Source organism: Tursiops truncatus, chromosome 9, assembly GCF_011762595.2.
Source record: "Tursiops truncatus isolate mTurTru1 chromosome 9, mTurTru1.mat.Y, whole genome shotgun sequence".
NCBI classification, from domain to species: Eukaryota; Metazoa; Chordata; class Mammalia; order Artiodactyla; family Delphinidae; genus Tursiops; species Tursiops truncatus.
Window position 1 is genome coordinate 48,074,246 of NC_047042.1, and position 26,006 is coordinate 48,100,251.

The 26,006-nt window shown below is 39.2% G+C and overlaps 1 protein-coding gene and 1 long non-coding RNA gene across 2 annotated transcripts in view; one reads left to right on the forward strand and one right to left on the reverse strand.

Moving 5' to 3' along the window:
- The window catches only part of COL1A2 (collagen type I alpha 2 chain), a 35,162-nt gene extending 24,121 nt beyond the window's left edge, over positions 1 to 11,041 (reverse strand). The window contains exons 1-11 of the mRNA XM_019927534.3: positions 10,840 to 11,041; positions 8,334 to 8,344; positions 7,719 to 7,733; positions 7,037 to 7,072; positions 5,812 to 5,904; positions 4,452 to 4,505; positions 1,604 to 1,648; positions 1,461 to 1,514; positions 1,316 to 1,369; positions 946 to 999; positions 472 to 525 (exon numbers count right to left, since the gene is read on the reverse strand). Coding sequence (XP_019783093.1) covers positions 472 to 525; positions 946 to 999; positions 1,316 to 1,369; positions 1,461 to 1,514; positions 1,604 to 1,648; positions 4,452 to 4,505; positions 5,812 to 5,904; positions 7,037 to 7,072; positions 7,719 to 7,733; positions 8,334 to 8,344; positions 10,840 to 10,909 — 540 coding nt within the window. The 5' untranslated portion in view covers positions 10,910 to 11,041. The remainder of the gene's footprint in view (positions 1 to 471; positions 526 to 945; positions 1,000 to 1,315; positions 1,370 to 1,460; positions 1,515 to 1,603; positions 1,649 to 4,451; positions 4,506 to 5,811; positions 5,905 to 7,036; positions 7,073 to 7,718; positions 7,734 to 8,333; positions 8,345 to 10,839) is intronic.
- Positions 16 to 24,500, forward strand: LOC141279542 (uncharacterized). Its single transcript, XR_012333969.1, has 4 exons — positions 16 to 105; positions 3,247 to 3,436; positions 10,177 to 10,404; positions 24,370 to 24,500. It is a non-coding gene; the product is annotated as an uncharacterized lncRNA (long non-coding RNA).
- Positions 24,501 to 26,006: the final 1,506 nt, after the last annotated feature.

Consider the following 26,006-nt stretch of genomic DNA (forward strand, 5'->3'; position numbering starts at 1 on the left):
TCTTGTATCTTTGCAGTTAATATCTCCTGCGTGAATCTTGTGACTGCTTCTGTAGAATGGAGTCCCATTGCCCCAGCTCCCAACAAACTCCCTCTGCTGCCCTAGGTAAGTCACTAAACCTCCCTACACTTGAAAGGGAAGGATAAAGATCTAGATGCTCTCTCATGTACTTTCCATCATTAATAATTTTATGATCTTCAGAGGGCTTTAAATACCTCTTAAGTTATACCCATTTTATACCATTTTCCCTGTAGGGATCCTCCTTTCTTGGAAGCTATGAACAGACTTAAAAAAAAAAAAAACTACACCCCACTTTACTTTCCGGCCCCCTTACCCTTTAACTCTCTCTCCACTCCGGCAAATTCCAGGAATTTGGAAGCAAATATGTGTCATCCAGGAGTTTAAATATAGTTGAGGTTTTTACTAAAAGTAATCAACATTTTCTCTTCTGTGGGTAAAGAATGTGCTCACCCTAATGCCCTTGAAGCCAGGGAGTCCAGGCGTTCCAGGGAAACCACGAGCACCCTTAAAAAGAAACATAGAAGACGACGAATGACACTTTTGTCCTAAATAAAAAGACGATGATTTCTTCCCTCCAAAGTGCTTCTTCTCATCAAAGTCCAAGCTTGGAATCAAAGACTAGTGTATGTGTAAGCACAGAGCAGCAAATAAGTTGCTCTAATTTGAGTAACTAATACTATGGTACTTGTAGAACACACAATTTAGTTGTTTAAAGGATGCTCACCATCATTAATATTACATTATTTGCATTAATAAAACCTGTATGCATTCTTAACTAGGCTCCTTTATTTGTCAGATGCCTTCAGTGAGTGTTATAAGTATGACTTCTATGTTGCCACTTAGTCTGATTCTAGTTTTAGCAACAATCTTATATACGAGATACCTCTGATGTTTGGACTATATACTGTTGTAAAAAAATCTCACCTGTGGCCCAACAACTCCTCTCTCACCAGGTCGTCCAGGTTTTCCAGGGTGACCCTAAAACATGAAAGCATCATAGGGTAAACCCTTTCTTGGTAAACTATCAGATGATAGTCGGTGCATCTTGGTTTTTACAACAGGGAAAAAAGGCATCATGTAAAAATGTGGATCCAAATATATATTTAATTAACAATTATATTTCCTTAAATATAAGAAAATTAATTATTATTTCATTAAAATGTTATTATCCATATGGGGAAAATTATGTCAGGCATATTCAGCTTTTGGCAGAATACTTAATTTGAATCTAGAAATTCTGTTGAGGCAGGAGTATTTAAATGGCATTTGGAAATGCTTACGAGTAAATACTTACATCCTCACCAGCCTTGCCAGGAGGGCCAGGTGGACCACGAGCACCTGCAGGACCCTAGGAAAATGGGAGACCCATTGTTTTGTTAATGCTATATTAAGAAACTTCTTGAAAAAAATATTTATCACAAAGGGGGAAAAGTACTCACAGTTTGACCAGGCTCACCAGGCTCACCAGGAGGTCCTTGGAAACCTTGAGGGCCCTAAGAAAAAACAGTATGTCACATTCCAAGCCTTTATTTAATTCTCTGTCTTTTTTACATAAGAGAGATTACAAGCTTTCGGTACTTACAGGGACTCCAGATGCACCAGGAGGGCCTCTAGGTCCCATCAAACCCTGTAAAGAGGACAGATATAGTTAGCCCTGACAAGTCGTCATGGCCTCGGGTTGGGTTAGACAGGACTAGCTTAGTAGTGCCATAGACGTTTTGTGATGGACAAATGAACAGAATTGTCCTGGTCTCATTTCACAGTTTTTGTTCCTCTCAAGGAAGCATTTAAGGACCCAAGTTTCCTCCACTGTTTTCTCTGCCTTTGCTTTCACCTTTGCCCCTCCTAATCCAAATCAGAACTGAGGTAGATGAGGTGGCCACAGGTTGCTTCAAGTTGTGCACAATTGGGCATATTGAGATTGCTCTAATGCAATGAAGTGACTTAGTCTTTGCACAGTACAGAATATACAACTGCCGTTCATGCAGCTGACGAAGCATTTCCATTTGGATTTCCTTATCATATGTCATCTCCTCATATCATACTCAGCTAAGAAATTGATATTTTTATTGCCACAAGGGGCATAAATTGAAAAGGATCAAAAGTCTTTCTTAATGATTAGAGGGAGGTTTGTTATAACCTTACAACTCCTTTAAGGGCTATTGGTGACTGATGAAAATGTCAAGCAAAAGTGGATATAGTAAGGGGTGAAGGAAAAATAAAATATTATTGAAACATCCTACTGGAAGAATCTATCATATGCTACTATTATTGAAAACATGGCCCAAATGACAGCAGATTGTTTTCGCCTTTGTTCTTCATTCTGTAGCACACAGAGTAAAACAGAGTGTTACTAGTTTGGAAGCTAAATACACATTGTGACTCCCCTTTGCAAGGCCTGTGCAAACTCTTCTGTAGGGGCCATTCCTCTAATGCTGAATATATTGCACAGACAAGTCTCAGTTAATTTGTTCACGACACATCAAGCATGGGGACTCTGCAGTCAAGTCTGCCCCACTGTATTAATGCCTAGAGTCAAATAATATGGATTTTATTAAAAAGCTCATCATCTTAATTATGAGTTATTTATTTGGTTTTAGAAATTGTTTCAAAGTTAAAAGAAACTGTCACTTTTCAATCAAAATAATATTTTTAGGTGTCCATTAAAAATAATTTTCCTTGACACCATGAATTTTTAATTATATTTATTCATTTTTCCATGTATTTGCAACAATTTCATTTACATAAAAGGTAGTTTATTTTGTGGAGGCTGTGAGATGGATGATGATTATTCATTAATTCAGAGAAGGACCCTGTGGGGTTTTATAGTTATTGATTTTCCAACATGGAAATTTATTTTAATGCTTTATTGCTGCCTACCTCTCCTATTTGTGAAACATATCTGTTGATTACATATGTCTGTGAATGTGTGTGAATGTGCAAGCTTAAATTATATTTCACTGATATTTAAAAGTAAAACACTCTGCTATATGCCCCCCAGAGAGATGTTCCAAAGTCAGGGGAATCTGAAATCCATATTAATTTTCCAGGCTTATGTAGGCTTTTTTTTTTTAATTAATGCTTTACTTTTTTTTCTTTTTAGCTTCTTCTTGAGATATAGGTACTGCTTTAAAACTGACTAATGTCCAGCATTAGCTGAAATGGCTGATTTCAAATATCCAATATAAACAAAGCCAAAAGAAAATCTCTACTTCTTCATTTCAGATATGAATGTTTTAAATTACCATGCAAAATCAGGAAATTGGAAATCATCAATTAACGGCATATTACTTCTCAAGTGAGAGTTTTAATTTACAGAAAATATCGTCTTGCCCTTACCGTGTATTAGCTTATTGCGGACCATTAGCTCCAGCAGAACATCTTTTGAAGACAGAGCACTGAATGCATTGTCCAGGTAAAATTTATATTTTAAAGACTATCTTAACTTGGGCATATAAATACCTTTGTTTGCAAACAATTAATTAAAAATCACTAAATTATGTGTGGGTATGTACTAAACTGCAGTGTTTAATCAACTTAACATTTTTATTTCCAGCAATTTTCCCCTCTATTTTTTACATACTAGTATATATTTTGCATGCTCATATCAGTTTTTTTTCCCCCTAACACATCTCACTAATGCTTGTTAGAAGGTTTACTTGTTAAAGATAGACCATCATCATCATAGTCATATTCCCTCCTATACTGATTTATAATTAGACTTTAAAAAAGAATTTTTTATCAAGGTGGATAAAAAGAAACATTTCCTATGTTGTTAATTCCTTGAGGGAGGGCGGGAATCTGTCATATTCACTGCTATATCCCAAATGCATAATATAGTTTGGGTCTTACCGAAGACCAACTTGGTAAATACTTGTTAAATAAAGTAATGTTTTATTCAAGTACTGGATACATGAGCCATGATGTTGAATATCAGACATCTTGCCTGGCATTCTGTCATTAACCACATATATGACCTTGGGAAAGGGCTTAAACTCTCTACCTAGAAAATGAACGGGCTACTCTAGAACTTGCTGATCCTTTCCAGCAAGTTCATAGAACTTAATAGTTCTGCGTCTCTGTGGGTTGCTTCAAATTCGAGGCAATGTTAAAGTGAATAAAAAAATTAGAGTGATTACTTTTCTGAATTAAGTTGGTTTACCTAAATTATGATTACTACGTCCAGAGATTATTTCTTGGATATATAAATATCTGATCTATCCTAAGGAGGCATGTTTGTAGAAAAAATCAAACCCCCTAACCTAGGCTTAGATTTTTATAGATTTGAATACAAAGAGAGCTGCTGCTTTTATCTGATCTGAGTATTGAGTATTAAACTAGGTAGCTAAATAAATGGCAATGTGAAATTTAACATAAAGTAAATTCTCTATTCAGTAATTTTTTGGCTAGATAAAAAGAGATAAGCATACCATTGGTCCAGGGCCGATTCCAACTCCTTTTCCATCATACTGAGCAGCAAAGTTCTAGATGGGGGAAAAAAAATATATATATATATATATATATATATATATATATATGTAAAAATAACTATTGGCCATGTAGTTCATTTTCTCATTCTACTAAAGATTTTTCTGTTATTGTTTAAAAGGAAGCAGTATTTCTGACATATTATTAGTTTAGACTTCCATATTGAGCTAAATTCCTAAAAATTCAGGAGAGATACAAGTTTAAAATTTAGTCCACACCTAGTTTGAAATAGGGAGCTTCCCTACCTTATTTTTGAAACTTTTCCTGCCCTGTTAACCCTCTCACTCAAATCCCCACCCCCTACCTGTACACTGAGGAAGACAGTTTTCTAAACTTTAAAAGTCAGTGAGGGCCCCTGATAAATTAAGCAGAACCCAAGAGAACAACTTTATATTTCTACCTGTTGCCCTGCTCCTCCATGACTACACAAAATGACTAAGAGACCTTTTTCTTGCTGTAGTTTCAAAAAGGATATAAAGAGTTTTAAAGTTTAGAGGAAAATTAAATTAAAATGCCCCTTGGAAGATTAAACTTTTAAAAAATAGTTCACAGTAATAGCTTTACTGTTAAAGATCTCTCTTACAGTGGTAGACCTATTAAGAAAGGTGCTTTTTAATGCACTCAGTAGATAAGCAATCATAATAAGATCTTTGGGGGAGAAAGGTCTTATTTTACTGGCGTACAGTTGGGTATTAGAATCAGGCTTCTGATTCATAGTGCTAACCAATTAAGCAAATATGTTTTCCTTCCTGCAGTGAGGCCATTTGGCGCTCATACCATTGTTAAAGCATAAAGCTAAAAGAAGATATTAATGAAAAAGAGAAATGTACTTTTCTCAAATTAGTTTCAAGCAAATTAAACCAAAAACTGCTTTGAATGTTGGTTCAGTAGACTTCAAGCCAAGGAGAATAAAAAGAGTAGGATGTTTGTGAAATTGCTTAAGATCAGGGATTTCATTTATAATTCAATCTAATCAAACTTTTTAATAATGCAACACCTCTTATTTGTGCCCTACTGATAAAAGATATTAAATTCCCAAATTAAATAATGGTCACGAGGGCTGCAGCTACCTTCAGCGAACACAAAGACCTGTCCTGTAATTGACAAGCGCTCACAAAGACATCGGGCAAAGCAGAATCTTGAATGAAGAAACCAAAGAAATGAAATAAAATACTATACTAATATCCAAATAGCAGACTCTCCCTTAAAACTACTAAAAATAAATTCCACAATGAATCTTCTTCCAACACAGGTGTAAGAAACTGAGTTAGCTAAAAGTTAAGGATACTTAAGACACCTTACCCCACCAAGACCAGGGGGACCAGGAGGACCAGGTGGACCAGGTGGGCCTGGGATACCATCATCACCATCTCTGCCTGGTGGGCCTGGCGGACCCTGTTATGTAAAAAGTGAATTAAGTCAGGGCTAGACAGACTCCGCAGAAACCTAAAGGAGACCTCAGAATACATGTGGTAAGATCAGTTGGTCAGAATGTACAAGTGGTGTGGAAATTTAAAATGCCATATTTGCCACTATTGACATGTGTCTATTTTAGAAGGAGGTTTAGCAGCTGGTGTCCGAAGAAGACACAAGACAGGATAGTTCCTCTTGGAAGAGGACTATGTCAGCCATTGGATATTAATTCATAACGGAGCTCCAGTATTCAAATGAAGATAAAAATTATAGCTAAAATTTATAGCTATAAATTCATATGGTTAACAGTGCACAGTGATGTACTGTGTACATTGATTGTCAGTTTCTGACTGATGAACTTACTCAATTGTTTTGGTATGTTATGTGTGAAAAGCAGGTTAATTGATATGATAATTAATAGTTATTTTATCACAGGGTAGAAAATCCTGCAGATTTCCTACTATTAACACTATTTATGTTGTTAAAGTAATTTACTGACATAACCCTACCTCTAATAGATTGCTTGAGTGGAATACATTTAAGTCTGCACTTCTCGATGGATACAAGGTATAGGTATTTATATACTGATGAAAGTGTCATATAATGAAACCATGTGGTTATACCTGCCACATAAGCATAGCAAGGAGATCTAAGAATACGATGAATAAAATGCAAGCCTAACTTGTACATTTATTAATTTAGACAGAAACATGTTGTTGGCTGCTGTTTAACTATTATTCCCAGCCTAGATAAGAGATCTTACTTGAAAAGCAAACAAAACATGTTAAAAAGAGAAGGGCCATGTGGTGGTAGGTAGATATATTTCCATTATGTATGTTTTAGACAGGTCAACTAAAAACAAAGAAAGATAGACCATGCAAAGAATATGGCTGTCTGTAATAGTTCTACTTTCTTAAAGGATAATCTTGACCTAAAAAGAATATTGATTATATATAATAATGCTTATTCACTTTCTGTAAGGCATTATTTGCTTTAAAGGTAGGCAATTATTTGGATACATAATATCCTTATAAATTGTCAGTCTCCTGTAGTTTCTAATATGTAGTTATTAAAATATGGGCCAAAGCCCTTTAATAGTTTAAAAATTACACACCCTTTCTCCACGTGGTCCTCTATCTCCAGTTGGGCCCTATGAGGAAGGTAGAAACAGCACAGTAATAAATGTCTAGGCAATTTCCAGTGAATGAGCAAAACATTCGTGATAATAATTAGTCGGTAAGGCTGATCTAACCATAATGTTATTAGATAGTGGCTATAAAAATGGCACAATACAATAGACAAAAGTATTTTGTTTTTATTATAATTACATGTAATTTGTTTAAACTGGGAGATTGGAGGCTATAGTCTCCAGCATTAGGCCAATATCATGACCACTATTTTTAGAAAGATGATTTCTGTGGATAAAATTATCATTTTGTAACATCGATAACAGCATATTTATATAGTCAAAGCCCTTTAAAACAAACTTTTGTTTATCACGTATAATTAACATAATACCCATTCCATCTCCAGAACAAAAACAAGTCTTTTCTTTTCCTTTAGTACGTAAATCACCAGTTGTAGAATATAAGTATAATTAGAGATGACTCTGGAAGATAATAAAGCTTTGTTACCTTGCACATCAAAGCTGTTTTATTTTATGGTTTAGCTAATGCATATTCATGTGGGCAAAACCTTGACAAAGTATTTTCCTTCTGTAGTGTACCATAAATTTAGTTAAATTGTAAGTTATCGCTGATCATTTCAAGTACTATGGAGAAGTATTGGATTCTTACCTTTCTTGCAGTTGCCTAGAAAAGAATAAGTAAAGGATTATTATGAGGAAGATTATATAAATTTTAAAATGGCTCCCATTTCCATGTAGTGTACAAACATACCTACAGAGTATATATATTTTGCATTACTATTATCGTAATATCTCAAAGCACAATTTTAAATTTTACCAATAAATAAAATAAAATACATATAGAATCCAGATATATACTTATCTGTAATTATGCCTCAAATTCAATTCATGAACTAAGAATTTGTTCATAATAATCTTGCAAATGATTCCAAGGGAGTGATAAAATTCTCTAGCTTGGTGAAGTCTTCTAGTTCGTAGCAGCTGATGCTAAAACCCAAACTTCCACTGGATAATTTACTCTCTTTTCTTATGGGTGTTCGTTTTAGGGTGGTCTTATTCAGTAGCCCCGCCCATTTCAGAAATTGGGGTGGGTACTTTCTAAGGCAGCCAGAAAGGATTGACTACCATAACTCCTGATGATTATTTTGGAAATTCGAGTTGGTCAATATCAATACAGCCTCCTTTTCCTTCCCCACAGAAGACATTACTGGGGCCAAGGCAATCAAAGTCTAAAATAACAAATTCAAAAAATAATTTTACTCACCTCTTGTAAAGCTATAGAGGAAAGGGGAAAGAAAGAAATAATTATTAGTATTATTTCTTTGATCACTAGCAGTGACTAACAAATGGGTATATTAGTCTATAAAATTGACTTACCTAATTAAAGGACAAATTGTATTTTTTATTAAGAATATTCTAATGACTTAGAAATTATGCACATCAAAATTATGGCAGGGATCAGCAGGATGATTTGTTTTCAATATTAATATGTAAGTATATTTTGAATTAAATTGTTAATTATTTACTACTTTATAAATGCTGTGAAATATTAATGTGTCTAATGTTTAGTAATTAAGATGCTATATTGCACAGGTGAATCACTGAATATGAGCAAAACCAGTATATTGATGAGGAAATAATTTGTATTAGACAATTTTTGATACTTAAAAATTTTAAAAGGGGGAAATTTGGGAAAGTACGTTACCTAAAGTTTTTTTCTAAAACATTAACGTTACAGAGTTTGCACCATTCTTAATGTCCTTTTTCAAAAGGTCTAATTTGCAAATAAGTCACCATGAAAATGGATTCATTCGGACATCTGAAATTTTGCTTTAAATAGGTTCACTTAAGTTAGGTAAGGTCATTTTACCAATGTGTATCACTTTTGTCCCCGAGGAAGAATTGCTCTGTATAAATGGAAAAACTGTGGATTAAAGATCTAGAAAAATAATGGGAAAAATACACTAAAGGAATATCCTCCCCCTTTGCCATAATTGCTATAAGCCTTTAAAGACTGAATTCCTCTCCTACGGTATAAAAATTATAGGTTAACACAGGATATAAGGCCAAGCTGGCAACAAAATGAATCACCCCTAAAAATTGCTTTAATTAGGTGGCCAAGAATTGTGTCATTTGGAGTGGGAACAGCTGCTGCAACAGTCACAGTTCAGGAGGGTGGACCATATCCAGCACTGACATTTAAGGGCAATTTATGAGAATTACTTTTAAATTAGGAAAATGATATGTTTACTTCATTGTGTTCATCAGTAGGAAGAATAATTATGCCTGGACTTGATTAACAGAAGTTCTTATGATTTTGGAAATTTGCCTTTTAATTATTCAGACTGAGCCACTTTGAAGAATGTGTGTTTGGTAACTTTTATTCAGACTGTAGTTGGATGTTGATCAGAAGGTGAATTGCCCTTTGTACCTTCAAACTTTCCTAGGTCTATTTTCATCTTTAGGAGACAACTCTTTCCCCCTGCCACCCTCAGATCTCATTTAAAAAAATGAACTTGGTAATATGAATTTGTTCAATGCAACTATTCCTTAGCATTCACAGTGTGTATACTAAAAGTAGATGAAGGGAGAAAACCCACATACACACACAAATGCATCAGTAATACACCGTGGCATGTGGGTGGAGCAAACTTTTAGAGTGTTGGGTGTGGCCAGATCCCCCTCTTACCCCATCAAATCAGTGTCTTTGGTAATTAGTCAGCCATTTTCAAGGCAAAACCAGACTGATTTTCTTCATTCTATCTTAACATGGAAATCTGGTCATAAAACCTACAGCTGGAAAGCAGCCTTGGAGTCCATCCAATTTCTATCCTGCATTTTAGAAAAGGCTCGGTTTGACTTGCCCAAGGTCACATGATAAATTGTTGGCATGGGAAAAACCGGGTCTCCTGAATCTCAGATCAGTGTTGATATTTCCCAACTTGCTATGTTCAGAATGCCTGTCTTTGGGAACATATTAAAGAGATAACTCTGGCTCAACAAAAGGCAGGGCAGATTTTAGCTAAATAATGTTACCATTTCCATGACCAGGTAATGAAATGAGAAGCTAATTTTACTTTTCAGAATGTATCCATTTTTCTTCCCAGGATACACTGACTAGCTATTGGGATTGGCTTCAGTGAGAAATGCAGATCATTCTCTGTATAAACCTGTGGAGTCTTTAAATGGTGATTCCATAGACCTTAAGCCCTGGACCCCTGTGCTCTCATTGTCCCCCTCCAGAGGGCGCCTAGTGGTCGTCATCATCATCATCGTCATCATCATCATCATCCAGACCAGTCTTAAAACACCCAGAAGAGAAAAGCCTTTAGGAGGTGAGTTTTTTTATTACTAAATTAAGGGCTTTCTAAACCAGGCCTCAAGTTTCACAAGGTGGGCATCAGTGCAGTTTTGGGGCCTTTTAGGCTGAGGCCTCTGCCTTCCTTCATCATGTCAGTTAATATCTCATCCTTAAGGAAAAGGATTTCTGCTCCCTTTGAGCTTCACTAACTGGAGGATCCAGATCAAGTTAACAGGTTCACTCTGAGTTGAGAGAAAAGTTCCCTAACTTTTGGCGAGAGTCGAGCCTTTTTTGTTTTCATTTCTAAAGTATTTTCCATGTTTCTCATAAATGCCAGCGTGTCTCCACATGCCAGAGAGCCTTCCCTCCAAGCTGTACCTAGAACTTTGTTAGGTTTTCCTTTTCAGACCAGGTGCCCACCCATCTAACCTCTTTCCCAGACTGCCCGAAACAAGCTGAAGGCACTTACATTGGCATGTTGTTAGGCACGAAGTTACTGCAAGCAGCAACAGAGTCCGCGTATCCACAAAGCTGAGCATGTCTACCACCTAGACATGCAGACTCCTTGTGTCGCAGAGCCCCTGGGTCACCGGCGGAGGTATCACCTGGCGGGCGCAGGCATACAGTCGTGGCGAGTACCTCCAACTTCGCCGAAACCTCCTGCCGCCTTGGTGCTAAAATAATAAAGCCCGGATCTGCCCTATTTATACGGCCAAAGTTTCTCTGGCCCGAGGGTGCTTCCAAAAGCGCTTCCACCAATGGGAGGGCTGGGGCTGGGGGCCCGGGCAGCCACAGCTGGGAGGAGACTGCGGGGGCGCAGAGGAGGGAGCGGAGGGGGGAGGGACGTGGCCACGGGGCTGGCTTCTTAAATTGGTTCCATCCTTTTTGAGGACGTGGACACTTTTGAGGCTTTCAAGGGGAAACTCTGACTCGCTGTCTGCATACCTCCGCCCTCCCCATCTCCCCCGGCCCTACCCCGCCCTTCCCAAGTTTGGAAACACTTCTGTACACGTCGGAGAGCTCTGCTGACACCGACGTGGGCAGAGTTCTCAGATCTCCGGGCAGCCGGGCAGCCGGGCAGCTGTAGAAGGGACTGGAGCCCAGAGATCAAAGCAGGAGCTGTCCAGCTCTGCCTACCTGGTGCCCCGCGGGCCACCGGCAGGGCGGAGGGCCGGCGGGCGCGGAGGGGGCAGGGGACCAGGGAGCAGGATCCGACTGCGTGGCGCAGCCCGAGGCCGCCCTCCCTCCGCCCCCTCCACCCCGCCCCCACCCCCGCCCAGCTTTTCTCCCTCTCTGGGGCGTCCGTGCGCCCACTTTTTCAGCAGTAACGCTCTCTCTCTCTTCTGGCTCCGGGAAAGGGTGAGAGGGGGGTTCTGTCGGTGGAGGGTTTACTTGGAGTCCGAGGACGCCCACCGTTGGGAGGGTGGGGAGGGAAGAGGGCTAGGGTCAGCGTGGCATCCAGCACCAGGGAGGATGTGCTTTGCGCACACCAGACTAGACCGAGCCACGGGAAAAATCATACGACCTCCTCGCTTCCCTCTGTTGAGGCTGATTTTAAACCGAGGCTTTGGGGATTATCTGGCCCTGCAAAGTGACTGCAACTGACCAACACGGACTCCTTTCTTACTTCGCAGTCTCTTTCTGAGGTTGCGGTGGAAAAGTCCACCCCCTCCCCTTCGGGTTTCCAGTCTCCCCCTCCTCTTCTCCAGACTCCTTGTCTGGATTTACCAGCTACAGCCCGAGCCTAGACTTAGATAAGCCCCCAGTGAGGCGCCGCCCGCCATCCCTTTTGTCCTCTCTGCCCATTCATTCACCGACTCCACACTTACGGGAAACGCCCAAGCACCTCCCAGCTGATCTCCACACCTTGGAGAAAACGCCTAGGCCATCTAGAGGGACTTCTAATTTGAGTTTGGGATACAGGCTGTCTTCTCTGGTAACACCTCAAGCGGAGCTCCCACCAACGTGGGTGTTAGTTCTCTCCCCACCACCCACGTTAGGGAGAGAGCTCCTTCTCCCCTTGTGGACGCTTCCCACTCTCTGCCCCCCACCAGGGAGAGGAGAGGACCCTGAGGCCTTGGAAATGCGAGGCCAGAACTCTTGAGAATCTAGAATACTGAGTGCAGTCAGCTTCAGTGGATGGCCCTTTCCCCAACCCTTCTGAGATGGCATTCCAGGTCCAGAGGAAAGGCCATCGGTCCGCGCTGTGCCTCTGCTTGCTCAGCCCCCGCAATGAGGCAGCCATTCTCTCCCAGAAGTCAGTGCAAAAGGGGCATCTTTAGGTCAATTCTGTCTCCACCAAACAGAAATGAGTGGGCTGTAGTTCCTTGCTCATCTTTTTTCCTTTCTTTCCCCCATCTCTCCGCTCCTCCTTCCCCCCCGCCCCCGCCCCCCGTACTTTAAGGAAGAATTTCTGCCTAACTCTATCAGCAGCTGCTATAAACCAAAGGGATTGAATATTCTTAAACTGGTTGCTTCCTCTAAGCTTATAAACTAACAAACAGCAAAGTTAATTGAAATAAAAGAGAACAACCAAAAACTATATATATATTAAAAAAAAAACCTCTTCTTTTATTCTAATTAAGAGCACTGACTTGGGAGATAACTTGAGAAGACTTTTTGAAATTGTAGTACATTTTTTGGAAATGTGATTATAATTTCCCTTTTAGCATAACAAAATGCTCAACAAGGTTTTGAGAATTCGAGAAATTCAAGCACACATTTATAAACTAAAGGAAACATATCTCTGCAGAGTAAACTGGTAACTGGAAAAGCATTCCTGGAAACTGATGCAAATACCAAACGCTGCCGGGCTCCCTCCCTGCTGATGTGGCAGGGTTTGAAGCAGGCAGTCATGAGCGTTTGGTGGGAGGCTCTGGATCTAGAGGAAACAATGAAAATGGAAAAAACTGAAGGGGAGTTTTTCTTTTTTAAGCGGGAGACAAATTTTTGTTCCAGCAGTTTTTACACATTATTTTGCCCTTCTCTTTCTCTTACTCATCACTTACTGGGGAGGATAGTTAATTAAGTGTTTGTGTTATTGGAGGAGTTCTTTAATGCTTACATTTAGGTCTCTGTTAAATATTTTGTGCCTCCAAAGCGAAAAGCTTTGTGAGTGGATAGGGGTGGGGCTGGGAAGAGGGCTGACTTAAAGCCTAAACTGAGTGTCCTGGCAATGGCTGTGATGATGTATGTGAGTTTAGGGGAAGCCTGGGTGACTGGGTGGGGGGCAATTGGAGACTGAGTAGGAGGAAAGAAGAGTAAGGGAGTAAAGTGGGGTAGAGGCTGAGAGTGGAGGAGTGAAGGAAGAAGGGAGGTAGAGATCAAAGACCTCTACATTTTGCTGTTACACAGTTAACACCTGGGTTCCTATTCCTAAATCATTCTCTGCTGGAAAAAAAAGATGATCGCTTTAGCTCCCTATAACCCACAGATTACAAACTGGGCCACACCGTAAAGTTTGGCAAGAGGAGGGTTGAGAGTCCCACTGATTAAAAAAATGCAGGGCAGCCTGATAAGACTATGCTGCCTTATGCGTTTATTCCTTTCTCTTCTTTGATCAAGCATCAAACTGACATCTCCTTTCAAACATTTTTGAGGATCCAGTCTGTGGAAAGCACGAATACTACACTATCTTATTCTAGTTCTAGTTGAGTTGGTTTTTTGCTAAGAAGGTATTAGCTGATAATTAAGGTGGAAGCTGAGAAGGTTTGAAGGCTGACTTCTGTCTGTGATATTTGTTTGGAAGCCATGGAGATTCCTGCCCTACATCACATCTTTTGGGTCATTCGGTTCTCGCTGATTATTTAAATAAGACCAGATGAATATTCACTCAAGTACTATTTAGTGTTGTAGCAGGCATTGTGTTAATTGGTGGGTATATAACATGGTTATTGCCCTCGGGGGCCATATAGTCTGTTGGAGATTAAGAGTGTGGGGAGTACTGCGATGGGGGAGCACAGGGTGCTTATGTGTTTGGAGGACGATTAGATGGGCACCTAATCTAGATTTAGGTGGGTGGAATCAAAGAGGGCTTCCTGGAGGATGCAAGAAGCTCAAGCCTTAAATATGAATAGGATTAGAAGAGATGAGGGAGAGATCCAGGCACAGAGGCATTAGAAAACTTGGAAGTTCTGAGGAATGGAAGCATTTTGGCATGGTGGGCTTGTGGAGGGAAGTGGGGAGAGCAGAGGAAGGAGCTGGACATGAGATTGGTGGATTTAGCAGGAACCAGAGCAAAAAGCACCCTTTCAGCTGTATTCTGGTGTCTGTGTTTTCTTGACTATGTTATGGGGAGTGTTTGGATGATTTTAAGCAGAAAACTTGTGTAATGAGAGAGTGTTTTTAAAAAAGATGACTGTGGCTGCAGTGTAGGGAAATGATTAGAAGGAGAACACAGTGGAGACAAAGAAACCAGTTAGGAGGCTGTAGCAGTAATTCTGAAGGAAAATGATGGTGGCCTAGGGTAGTGCTGGTAGAGATGGAGAGAAGTTGGCAGACTTTGTAAATATTTTGGAAGTAGAAGAAACAGACAGACGTTTGGTTGTGGGGAGCGAGGGAGAAGGACTCAGGGAGCACCAGGAGGTTTCCTGGCTGAGCAGCTGGCTGCCTGGAGGTATCGTCCATCAAGCAGGGAAACATTTGAGGGGGGGGGAAGATTTGGGGTGACGGAGGGGAGGATAAAGAAGTCAAATCTGGGCATGTTCAGTTTTAGGGGATTGTGGACGATCCGAGTGGATAGGTCTCATAGATGATTAGATATTTAGGCCTAAAGTCCAAAACCTGTACTGGGCCTAGATTTATCAATAAGGGAGTCAGCAGATTACTGATGTCATGGGAGTGGATGAAATCCCCCACGTTGTACATGTAAATGGAAGAAGTTGACGATAATAAAACCTAGGACAAAAGCCTGAAGAGCTCCGGCATGTAAGCAGTGGACAGTAGAAGAGGAAAATCCATAAACGTGACTGAGAAGGAACAGCCACGTGGGATGGAGGAAAACCATAGTGTTTCCATCACAGAAGGCAAGGAAACAGGTTGTTTGGGGGAGGAGAGCAAGAGAGGTCAAGTAAGGCTAAAAAGATGACATAAATTAGCAAATTGGAGATCACTGGTGAGGCCTTGGTGAGGGTGGTTTCAATGGAATGAAATCCTGCCGAGAGGAAGTGGAAGAGTGAGGAAATAAATACATCTAGAGTAGGATTTAAGTTACATCAGGAGTATAATAGGAGTCGGGAGAGAGCTGGGATATAGTTTAAGGGTGATATTAGGATTAATATGGAAGAGAATTGTGTGTGTTAGAATGAGACCATCCAAAGCAGATGTTTAATCTTCATACAAACCCCATTTTAAAGCCTTCCATTGAAATGTTCTTCTCCTTCTTGAGGTTTCCTACATTATATTTCTCCTCATTTGCTTTTTATTACTGAAGCAAGGAGCCCTTAAGTGCTTGCAGATATTTTTTTTTAAACTTGGTAGTGAATGATCAACTTTTTTTCAGGAGATCCCTTTAAAATGTGTAGACAGAGCCAATTTATTTCATGGTTTTTGAATCCCAGTTAATCTGGGAGATTCCTCTGGGATTCAGTGCCCTATTTTTCATGTCTAGAAATATGAAATAGACAACCACTTCTTTATAAGCACAGCTCTGAGTATTCTAGAGTGTACAAATTGTATGGATATAGGTGTTTTGTGATATCTTGTTACTGACTGTTCCAAGCCCTGTAATTCAGAGGGATATATTAGGGCACACAAATTTCTGCTTTGAAGTCCACCTTTTTCTTTGAGAAGATACTGATTACATTTCTTCAGCTAGTTCCAAATCCATCCTTAAATTGAAGAGCACCAGAATGCTAATGCATTCCAAAAGTCCACTCTGGGTTCTTAGGACTTTGGTTGGCTTGGTTTCCAGAATTATATTTTTCAAGTGGCTGAAAGAAATAAGGAGACTTCTGCTTCAGCTGCAGCTGAAGATGCTGGGTGTTGGTACCTGATTGATTCACCCATTAAGTTGAATTGAGATATATTACATATAGAAAAAGAATTATAAAGATTTAATTATATATACCATATTTAGAATTTATATAATTTATATTTCATCTTTTAAAAATAACTAGCAAATTAAGTTAATGGTATTACTGACAGACTCTTTAGAGTTTAAATTTGATTTTGACCTTTAGAATTCTCTACTTGCATAGATAATCTTCCAGTTAGTTAATGTGACATCATAACTACCTATTATATAGTGTGTTAAGTACTGTGCTAGGAATTTTACATAAATTCTCTCAAACCTCCAAAAATCATTATCTAAATCTTGGTGGGGTATGTTTTATTATTCCCAAGTTTACAAGTAAAAAAACTGAGGCTTAGAGAGATGACGTAACTTGTCTGAGGCTTCCCAGGTATGCTAGAATGGGTCAAGCCCATTCTTGGGCATGGATCTGTTGCCTATTGTACATTTTTAAATGCCTTGTACTTCTAATATCTAGTATCTATCACCATGATAACTGATTAATTAATTAAAGGGGCTAGTTGTTCACTGACTGGCTTCATTTAAATGTGAGGTCTTTAATGACAGAGACAATACCTATTTTATTCACACTTTCAACTCTAGATCCTAGTACAGTGCCTGCTGAATAAGAGATGCTCAACAAATATTTACTCAACAAATGAAGACTGATTTGCATGACATAACTGGAGAATATGGAACTAAATGTAAATTCTGGTTGTTTTCTTCACTGACGGTTTACCATTTAACCCGCACCCTTAAAAATTTATTTTTCTTAATAGGTAAGAGTGGCAATCAACATATGAAATTTACTTGAATAATACGTGAATATATTTTAGCCAGCTCACCTGATAATAACACCTAATTATTCCTTGATATCTCATAAAGATTTTATTTTATTAAGTCAAATTTATGAAGGACGAAGTGATTGAAGAATAGGAAAAAGCTAATTTTATTAATGATAAAGCCACACAGTTTTAGAGTTGGAAGATAATTTAGATATCATCCAAATCATAATCGTAATTATAGTGTGTGGAATCAGGATTTGTTTTACTACCGTATTTCTAATGTCTGGCAGATGTCAGTTACACATCAGGTATTCAATAAGGTTTAGTTGCATGAAATAATACATTTTATAAATGAGAAGACATGCCTAGAGAGGTTATGTGACTGGTAGCTTATGGTAGACCCATAACCAGGGGTCACCTGATTCCCACTCTCCTGCTCTTTTCTTTAAATTAAAATAATATCTAGCATTTGTCTGGAATATTTTGCAATATTTAACCTTTACAACAATCTGAAGATTAGTTATGATTTTACAGAGGATAAATTGAGGCTCAACAAACTTAAAGGTATTCTCCAGATCAGTAGTTCTCAAAGTGTAGTCCCTGGACCAATAATACTAGCATCACCTTCGAACTTGTTAGAGAGAAAAATTGCATGCCCCGTCTCAGACCTACTAAATCAGAAACCCTGGCTGTGGGTTAGCAGCAATCTGTGTTTTAATAACCCTTCGGGTGATTTAGTATTGAAGATTGTTACTGTTAAGTTAAACTTGAATTAGATAGATCTAAATCTAGTATCATGGAGAATAGCTGTGAGCATAACAGGATAGAAAAGTGGGAAAGTCCAGTTAAGAAAATGTTAATTCCTTTATTCTCCTTCACTCCAAAGAGCCTCCTCCACATCCATTTTTGCTCTCTAATACATCTGTTGACTTAATGTGTCTTTTCTTGATTCTCCTTGCTTCAAGAGGATGGGCAGCTGAACATTCTGAAAGGCTATTAATTGTTCTTTACTCACAGTATTTTTTAACATCGAAGGAAGACTGTTTTTATCCTTTTTTTTTTTTTTTTTGCTGATCCAGACTTTATTTAAGGCTATTAGGGTAACATAACATTTACAGTGGAAAAATGTGTGTTGAAGGATATACCTTAACTCTTCAAGAAAGCTGAGTGTGATTGGCCTAATGGCTAGAACTTTGTGCTAATGAAGTCTGGTTTGTAGCATCAGTTCCCCTCTGGAACAATTAACTTCTCCCTGTTTCAGTAGCTTGGAATTCACTGCTCTGTGGACCTGGGGTGTAATTCCCTGGGTAATTAAATAGTTCAGGTGAGGCAGGAAAGATTCATGGTTTCCTGCAAATCCATTACTCATTCTAGAAAATGCTCCCAAAAGTCCGGGTGATGTTGTGAAACATTTTATTTCTATATTGACATCACAGACATATATGCTCCTATTTCCTGTAGTTCCCATATCACGTTTTGATACTTGAATTAATATGGCACTCCACAGCCTTAAAAAATGGATTTTCCTTCTGAAGCACCCAAGAGAGTAAGTAAGAGGATAGATCTTCCTGTTCAGAACTTCAGAATGTGCAATATGCTGGTCTAAAACAATCACAGAAGTCATTGTTTTTGCCTGTGGGTTTTCTGACAGGCTCCTTATGTTACAACTGTAGCCACTTAGGCACAACTGCTAACCCAGTCCTGCCTAGACTCTGGAAATAGGCCCTGTCCTTGTACATGATGAATTGAAGAAGCTCCAGTTCTAGCATTTTCTAACTACCATTCATTGGATTTGACTCTGTGGCACTCTTCTTTTATCTGGGCTTCATATATCCGAAACCCAGTCTACATGTTAAGCCCATTCTTACAACATATGTCTTTATCTTGTCTTCTTGCACCTGAGTTCCTCTTTTGATAATGTGCTTGTTTCCTCTCTAACTGGCTTTATTCACTCTATTCACTCATTCATGCATTCATTCACTCAACAAACCTAATGTCTATGCAAGATACAAGGTTGGAAACTGGACCTGAGATACGATCTTGGCAATCCAACCTTTTCTGACAACCTGGAGACTGGAGTCCTGCCCCTAGACTTCAGCACCATGTCTCCACATTCATGTCTGCTACTGTTGCAGACCTACCTGCCTGTATCTGCTGTATTCCAGCACCTGTTGCGACACCTGCATTCCTTTTTGCAGGACCTCACTGATGGCACTCCTGGCTTGGCCCAGCACATACTAGTTATCTCTGTGCTTTCCCTGCTTCTGACTTCCAGCTATTGCCTGCAGCTGATTCCATTGCTGTTGCACCCGTTCCCAGTCTTCACTTTTCTCTCAGAATCTCCATCGGCAAGACGAGGATGGGTTTTACCAGTTCCTCTAGCCACATCTTGTTTTGGATTGCATCCTCAACAATCAGTGATGGAGTTCCAATTGTGCCAGGTGCAGAGGCAGGGATAGAGGGATAAGATATAGATTACAATCTCAGGAGACATCACAAATGCAGTAGATCCTCCCCAGTTGTGAGGGGACGGAGATATTTCAGTTTGAGGTACTTAAGATTTTAGGGAGAAAATAAGGTTATAGAGGGGTTAAAGGCAGGCCCTTATAAATCTTTGTATCATCTCTAGAGCATCAAGACAGCATGCTAAATGAAGAAAGTATCAGTGACATTTTTCACGTCTTAAATTACTAATAATGGTTATGGTACAATTGCTTTCCATTTACCATATCTTGCTCAGTAGAAATTTCTCAGGGTCTTTCTCCCCTGCCATTTCAATGAAATGCCCATAAATTTGCTTTGCTTTGCTGAAGATAATATGCATGTGAAAGGATTTTTTCCCCCTGTATCTCTTTCTCCATCCAAATGTGCAGTGCCTTTCAGATATCGTGATTCGAATTGTTGACTCCTGCATCCTCAGTCCCAGAGATAACTCTCTAAAGCGCATGCCACCAGGCCCCTCTCACACAAATATCACTTTCCTCCTTCCTTGCAGCTGCAGGAGTACCATTTTAAGGTCCTGGTTTATGTCTCCTCAGATTCCCTTATTTCCTAAAGCCTCAAGGCAAAAACCTCTGTTACTGCCATGCCATCTGCTTTACTTTACTTTTTTATTCCCAACACCCAATTTCTTCTTTTTCTAATTATCCCCAACAGGAGTGACTCATAATTCTTATATACTGGAACTAAAAAAAGTACACAAAACTAAATCTGCATATACTGAAACCCCTTGTTTACTGAAATTTGAAGTAGGGGCAGTTCACTAATGGAGAGCGATTACTTTATCTAACCGGAGAAAATAAGGCATTATCTCATTAGAACAAAGATATTTTGCACTTATTCAGTGTACAATGTATTAACAAGGTTTAAGGGAGTCCATAAGGAGGATCAAAGAGCAAGGAGTAACTGATTCTACTTGGGAAGGTTGAGCAGGGAAAGGGAATGTTGAAATTGACTCTTGGAGGAAATTCATCAGGCAGAAAAGAAAAGAAAACCCTTTCTAGGGAGATGGTACCACATGTGTAGAGGCAGGTGACATTTATCATAATTTGTACTCAAAAATAATTAATGTTATAACAATTATTATCAACAAGGTGTGTCGTGTGCTACTGGTGTCTAGTGGATAGAGGCCAGGGACGCTGCTAAATATCCTACAGTACACAGGACAGATTCCATAACATGTGGTCATCCACCTCAAATGTCAACATTGCCTCTGCTCTATAAGGTAGGTCCCATGAGACCTGGAACCTAGCCTGTCTTATTCACCCGTGTGTCAACAGAACCTAGCATAGTTTGAGGCAGAGTTGGTACTGATTTAACATTTGTTGAGTGAATGGAGGCATGAAAGAAGAGGGGAAATGTTTGGGGAGGGAAAATACATATTCAGAGTTAGAAGTTAGGGTATAGTTAAAGAGCAGTGGGAAAATAATAAGGCTATAAATAAAGTAAAGAGAAATTAGGAAGGGCATCTTGTGCTATCTTAAGGAGTCTTCTTTTAATGTATAGTCCATGGAGAACTGCTCCATGGAGGGTTTTAAGCAGGAGACTGATGCCATCTGATTTATGTTTTAGTAGGATGACCAAGCAGTGAGGAAAGAGTCTGGAGGCTGGGCAGTCACTTAGAAAGGCATTGTAATAGTGCCAGAATGATGAGGGCCTAACCTAAGGCTGAAGCAGTGAAGATACTTAGAGAGAAGAGGGCAGATTTGAGAGATATTTAAGACTTAGAATTCTTAGGACTTGGTGATTAATTAAATATAGAAAGTGGGGGAGAAGTTTCTGCCTTGGGCTGCTAAGTGGATGTTGGTATCATTACTTGAGATGAGGAAGATAGAAGGAGAAGCAGAATTTGTACGTGTGTGTGAGCTTGTCTCTCTGTATACTCATTAAAACATTAGCTTATATCAGTACACTCAACAGACATTTGATTAACCAGTTTCCCAGGCACTAAGGGTAGCAAGGTAAATAATTCCAGTTTTTAAGAAGCTAACATGTTCATAGCAGCACTGTTCACAATAGCCAAAAGGTGGGAACAACCAAATGTCCATCGACAGATGAGTGGATTAACAAAATGTGGTGTATCCATACAATGGAATTTTGTTCAGCCATAGAAAGAACGAAGTAATGATACATGCTTTAACACATATGAACATCAAAAATATTATGCTAAGTGAAGGAAGCCAGACATCAAAGTTTGTATAATGTATGATCACATTTATTTGAGATATCCAGAATAGGTAAATCTATAGAGACAGAAAACATACTAGTGGTGGCAATGGAGAATGACTTCTTAATGGGTATGGAGTTTCCTTTGATGATGATGAAAATGTTCCGGAGCTATATAGTAGTTATAATTGCATGACACTGTGGATGTACTAACTGTATTTTATACTTTAAGATGGTTAATTTTATGTTATGTGAATTTCACCTCAATAATTTTTTTTAAAAGGAAGCTCACAGTCATGAGAAAGATAGACTAGTAAAAAATATGGCAAATCAATGTGAGCCATCTATAATTGCCTCAAATAATACCAAATGTTCTTCAAGCTGAAGAAACTGTCCAGAAAAAGCCTCAGTGGCTATGAAAGCCCATGGCAGGAGCAGGGAGCAAGAAGGGATTGAAGAGACCATTTGCTCTATTTTTATAGTCCTAATTGCTGCACTTCATGTAAGGCGTAATGGAGTTACTCCAGAGACCTAAAGTGGTTCCATCAATGCCTTGTGACCAGTCAGTGGCAAAGGTCTGAAATAGTACAGTTCATCAATTCTCGGAACTTGAATCTTTTCATTATGTAGACTTCATCTCCAAAATATTTGCAGGAAGTAAAGTCAGAGAATGAGTGATAAGTTGAAGGATTACAAATAGAAAAATAATTGAGAAAGAATAGTGGAAACTCATGACACAACTTAAAATCGAATGGCCTTTAATGTATTAGACAAATTTCCCAAAGAACATTAAGGAATCTCCACTACTTATGTTGTTTTTGGAAGTAAAGAGTGGGCCAAAAGATGCACTGTAGTGACCAATAAGGAATTGGCAGAGTGGTGTCACAAGTAACTGAAGGTGTTTTCCTAATGTAAAATTACCATATTTACCCCCTTATTTTCTACACATCTTTTAAAAGATAGAATGTTGTTTTGTACATGTTTACAATACCTTCCAAATATGGTAATGAAGAACTGGAATCACTTAATAGTTAGGATAGCTCCATCCTCAACATTGGAAGAAATATTGCTTGACCTACCTCCTTCTCAAGGGAATCATTTGTCCATTCATTCAGCAAACATGTATTGAATCAGAGGCACTGAGAAGAGAAGGATGCTTAAGATGAAAATTGCCTTCAAGTTGCTCATAATTTAGCGGGGATGTGTGAGAGAGAAACAGAACAATGTGACAGAGATCTTTTTGTGGGAAAACAGAACTGAGGTATCTAACTTTGCCTGAGAATATTAAGGTGAATCGCCAAGAGGAGATGATGAGTCCTGATGGGTTAGAGTTTGTTAGGTTGGCACTGCATGAAATAAACAGGAATATATAAAATATAGCACCATGGTTCAATCGAGTTATTCATTCATTTATTAAATACTAATTTTATGCCTACTCTGTCTCAGGCACTGTGACAGTCATTGATAATCTAAGGTGAGAGGGTTCCTGCTTCATAATCTTATAGACCAGCGGAAAAGACAGGCATTAAGCATGTCTGCATAATAAACTAATGAATCCTCTGACAGGAAATATGTGGGGTGCTATGGGAGTACATGGCAGGGGCCCTGACCTGGCCATGGGACACAGGGAAGAACTCTGAGGAGATGACAGACTCAGAACTAGAATGGTGTCTTGGTCAGCTTGGGCTGCCATAACAAAATACCATGACTGGGAACTTTAAAAAAAAGTCATTTTTTTCTTACAGTTCAGGAGGCTAGGAAGTCCAAAGTCAAGGTGGCTGCAGATTTGGTTCCTGATTAGAACCCTCTTCTGGCTCACAGATGGCTGCCTTCTTGCTGTGTCCTCACATGGAAGAGAAAGAAAGAGAGAACTCTGGTCTCTCTTTCTCTTCTTAAAAGGACACTAATCCCCTCGTGAAAGCCTCACCCTCATGACCTCATCTAAACCGAATTACCACCACAAAGTCTCACCTCCAAATACCATCACACTGGGGATTAGGGTTTCAACGTTTGAATTTTTTTTGTGGGGTGGGGGACACAAACATTCAGTCCGTAAACGATCGGTGCCACGTAGCCAAAGCAAGGGAGATGGGTGAGGTAGGGGTTGAGTTCATAGAGGGATATTCCAGGTTATCCAGAGGACAGTCAGGGAGGGCCTTGAAAGGCATCTTAAGGAATTTGTCTTAGCAGCAGTGAGAATCCACTGAAGATTGTTAAACCCTAGTCCAAATATTAACCCTAACTCTCACTCTAATGCTAAACCTGATCAGATTTTGTTTAGAAGGATGACTCTGTCTGTAGTCTGGAGAATGGATTTGAGAGAGGAGACTGGAACATGACCCTTTAAGAGACTCTTCCAGATAAGAGATGAATGGTAGTGGGGTCTGGGGTGATAACATCGGATGAGAAGAGAATTAGGTGGATTTGGGACGTGAGAATCAGAAACGGGTATACCTACCAGGTTTCTGCCTTGTTGTGGTAACATTTCTGAGACAGAAGAATGGATCTGAGCTTGTGAAAATTATCAATTCTTTTTCAGGCATGTTGTGTTTGAAATATCTGAATATAATTTCCCATGGCCGGAACATGTGGGCTGCTTGCGGTAAAGAATCACAGGTGAAGCAGAGAAGTAGGCAGTATCCATGTCATGGAGGACAAAGGTATATCTTGCAAGGTATGGAGAACCACTGAGGGATTTTCAGTAGGGCACTTTTGTGTTTTAGAACAATTATTCTGGCAACAGAAAAATACATCGTAAGGAACGGATACTGGAGGCAGGCGGTTAAAAAGCTGCTATATCACATGACACGGTGGTGGTAGGCTGGACGGGAAAAAGGAGAATCATATTTCAAGGACACATTCATAGAATTTGTTGTGAGAATGTCAGGATTAAGAAAAGAATTGTGAATGATTCCTAAATGTCCTTTGGAACACTGAGTGGATGATGATGTTGTTAACAGAGATGGGGAAAGTAGGGGGAAAGGCAGAGTTGTGAATTTGAACTTAGATTTGCACATGGTATCTTTGAGATGGTGCAGGATGTCCATCTGCTGCTGACTAGCAGGCAACAGCTGCTAGTTTCTGTGACACCACTACTGGTAGCCTTATTAATGCTGGCTTATTTCAGTTTCCCTCTGTAAGTCCTTTCTTTCTCTTGGTCCATAAAGATGAGCCGCCTCTTCTCTCTGTACACTATTTCTCTGAGAAGACCTTTTATCAAGGAGATAACCAAATATCACCACTGTAAGGTAAGCACTACCACTAAAGGTTGATTCTTGTTCTATGAACTCAACATTAGCCTTATATATACAACTAGTTCTAGATATCTCTATTTGGATGTTTTGTCATTTTCTCACTTCAACATACTCACATCAAAGCTTTCCAAAATTCTTTTATTATGTCCAGAATCCATATCATTTTTCCTGAATCTCTTTGTGCATTAATGTTCTCCTAGTCATACATATCTGAAACTTCAGGATCATCTCTGGTTCTTCCACAGTCGTCATTCTCCAAATTCAATCAATCATAAATTCCTATTTTTTTCCTTTATGCTACTTGTTTCAATCTTTCTTATATTGTTATCCCCGATGTTCTAGTTAATAAAAAGAAAAGAAAAACACTTATTAAGACACTACTGTGTGCCAGGTAATCAAAGGTGCTCAGAGTGTAGTACCACTGGAGAGGCAAATACGTAAACCTACAAATACCATTTAATATGATACGGAATCATTGCTGAGCGCAATGTATAGTGGAGGTCCTAAGAATTCAAACTATGAAAATCAAGGAAGCATTTACAAGAGAAGAAAAGCCCTAGCTGAGTCTTGAAAACGAATAGGAATGGCATGGTAGAGAAGCAGAGAAAGATGTAGCGGTAGAGGGCAGAGCATGAACAAGAGAGTTGAAGCTTAGGAAAGGTATGGCATGTTGAAGCTACCCTCCATAGTTAGTGTGGCTAGAATACAAATTATGCAGCAGAAAGTGGCTGGAAATAAAGCTCAAGACTGACCAGATCAATCATCCTAAGTAAGGAATACATCACCCTACACCCAGATTGCTATCCCAGCTTTTGAGCTGCTTTTGATGCCCCTAGTCTCTCACTCACATGACTGACAAAAATTTATTTTATGTGGTATTTAGAATGAGCTTTCAAAGTACTGTCATGTATATGACCCATTT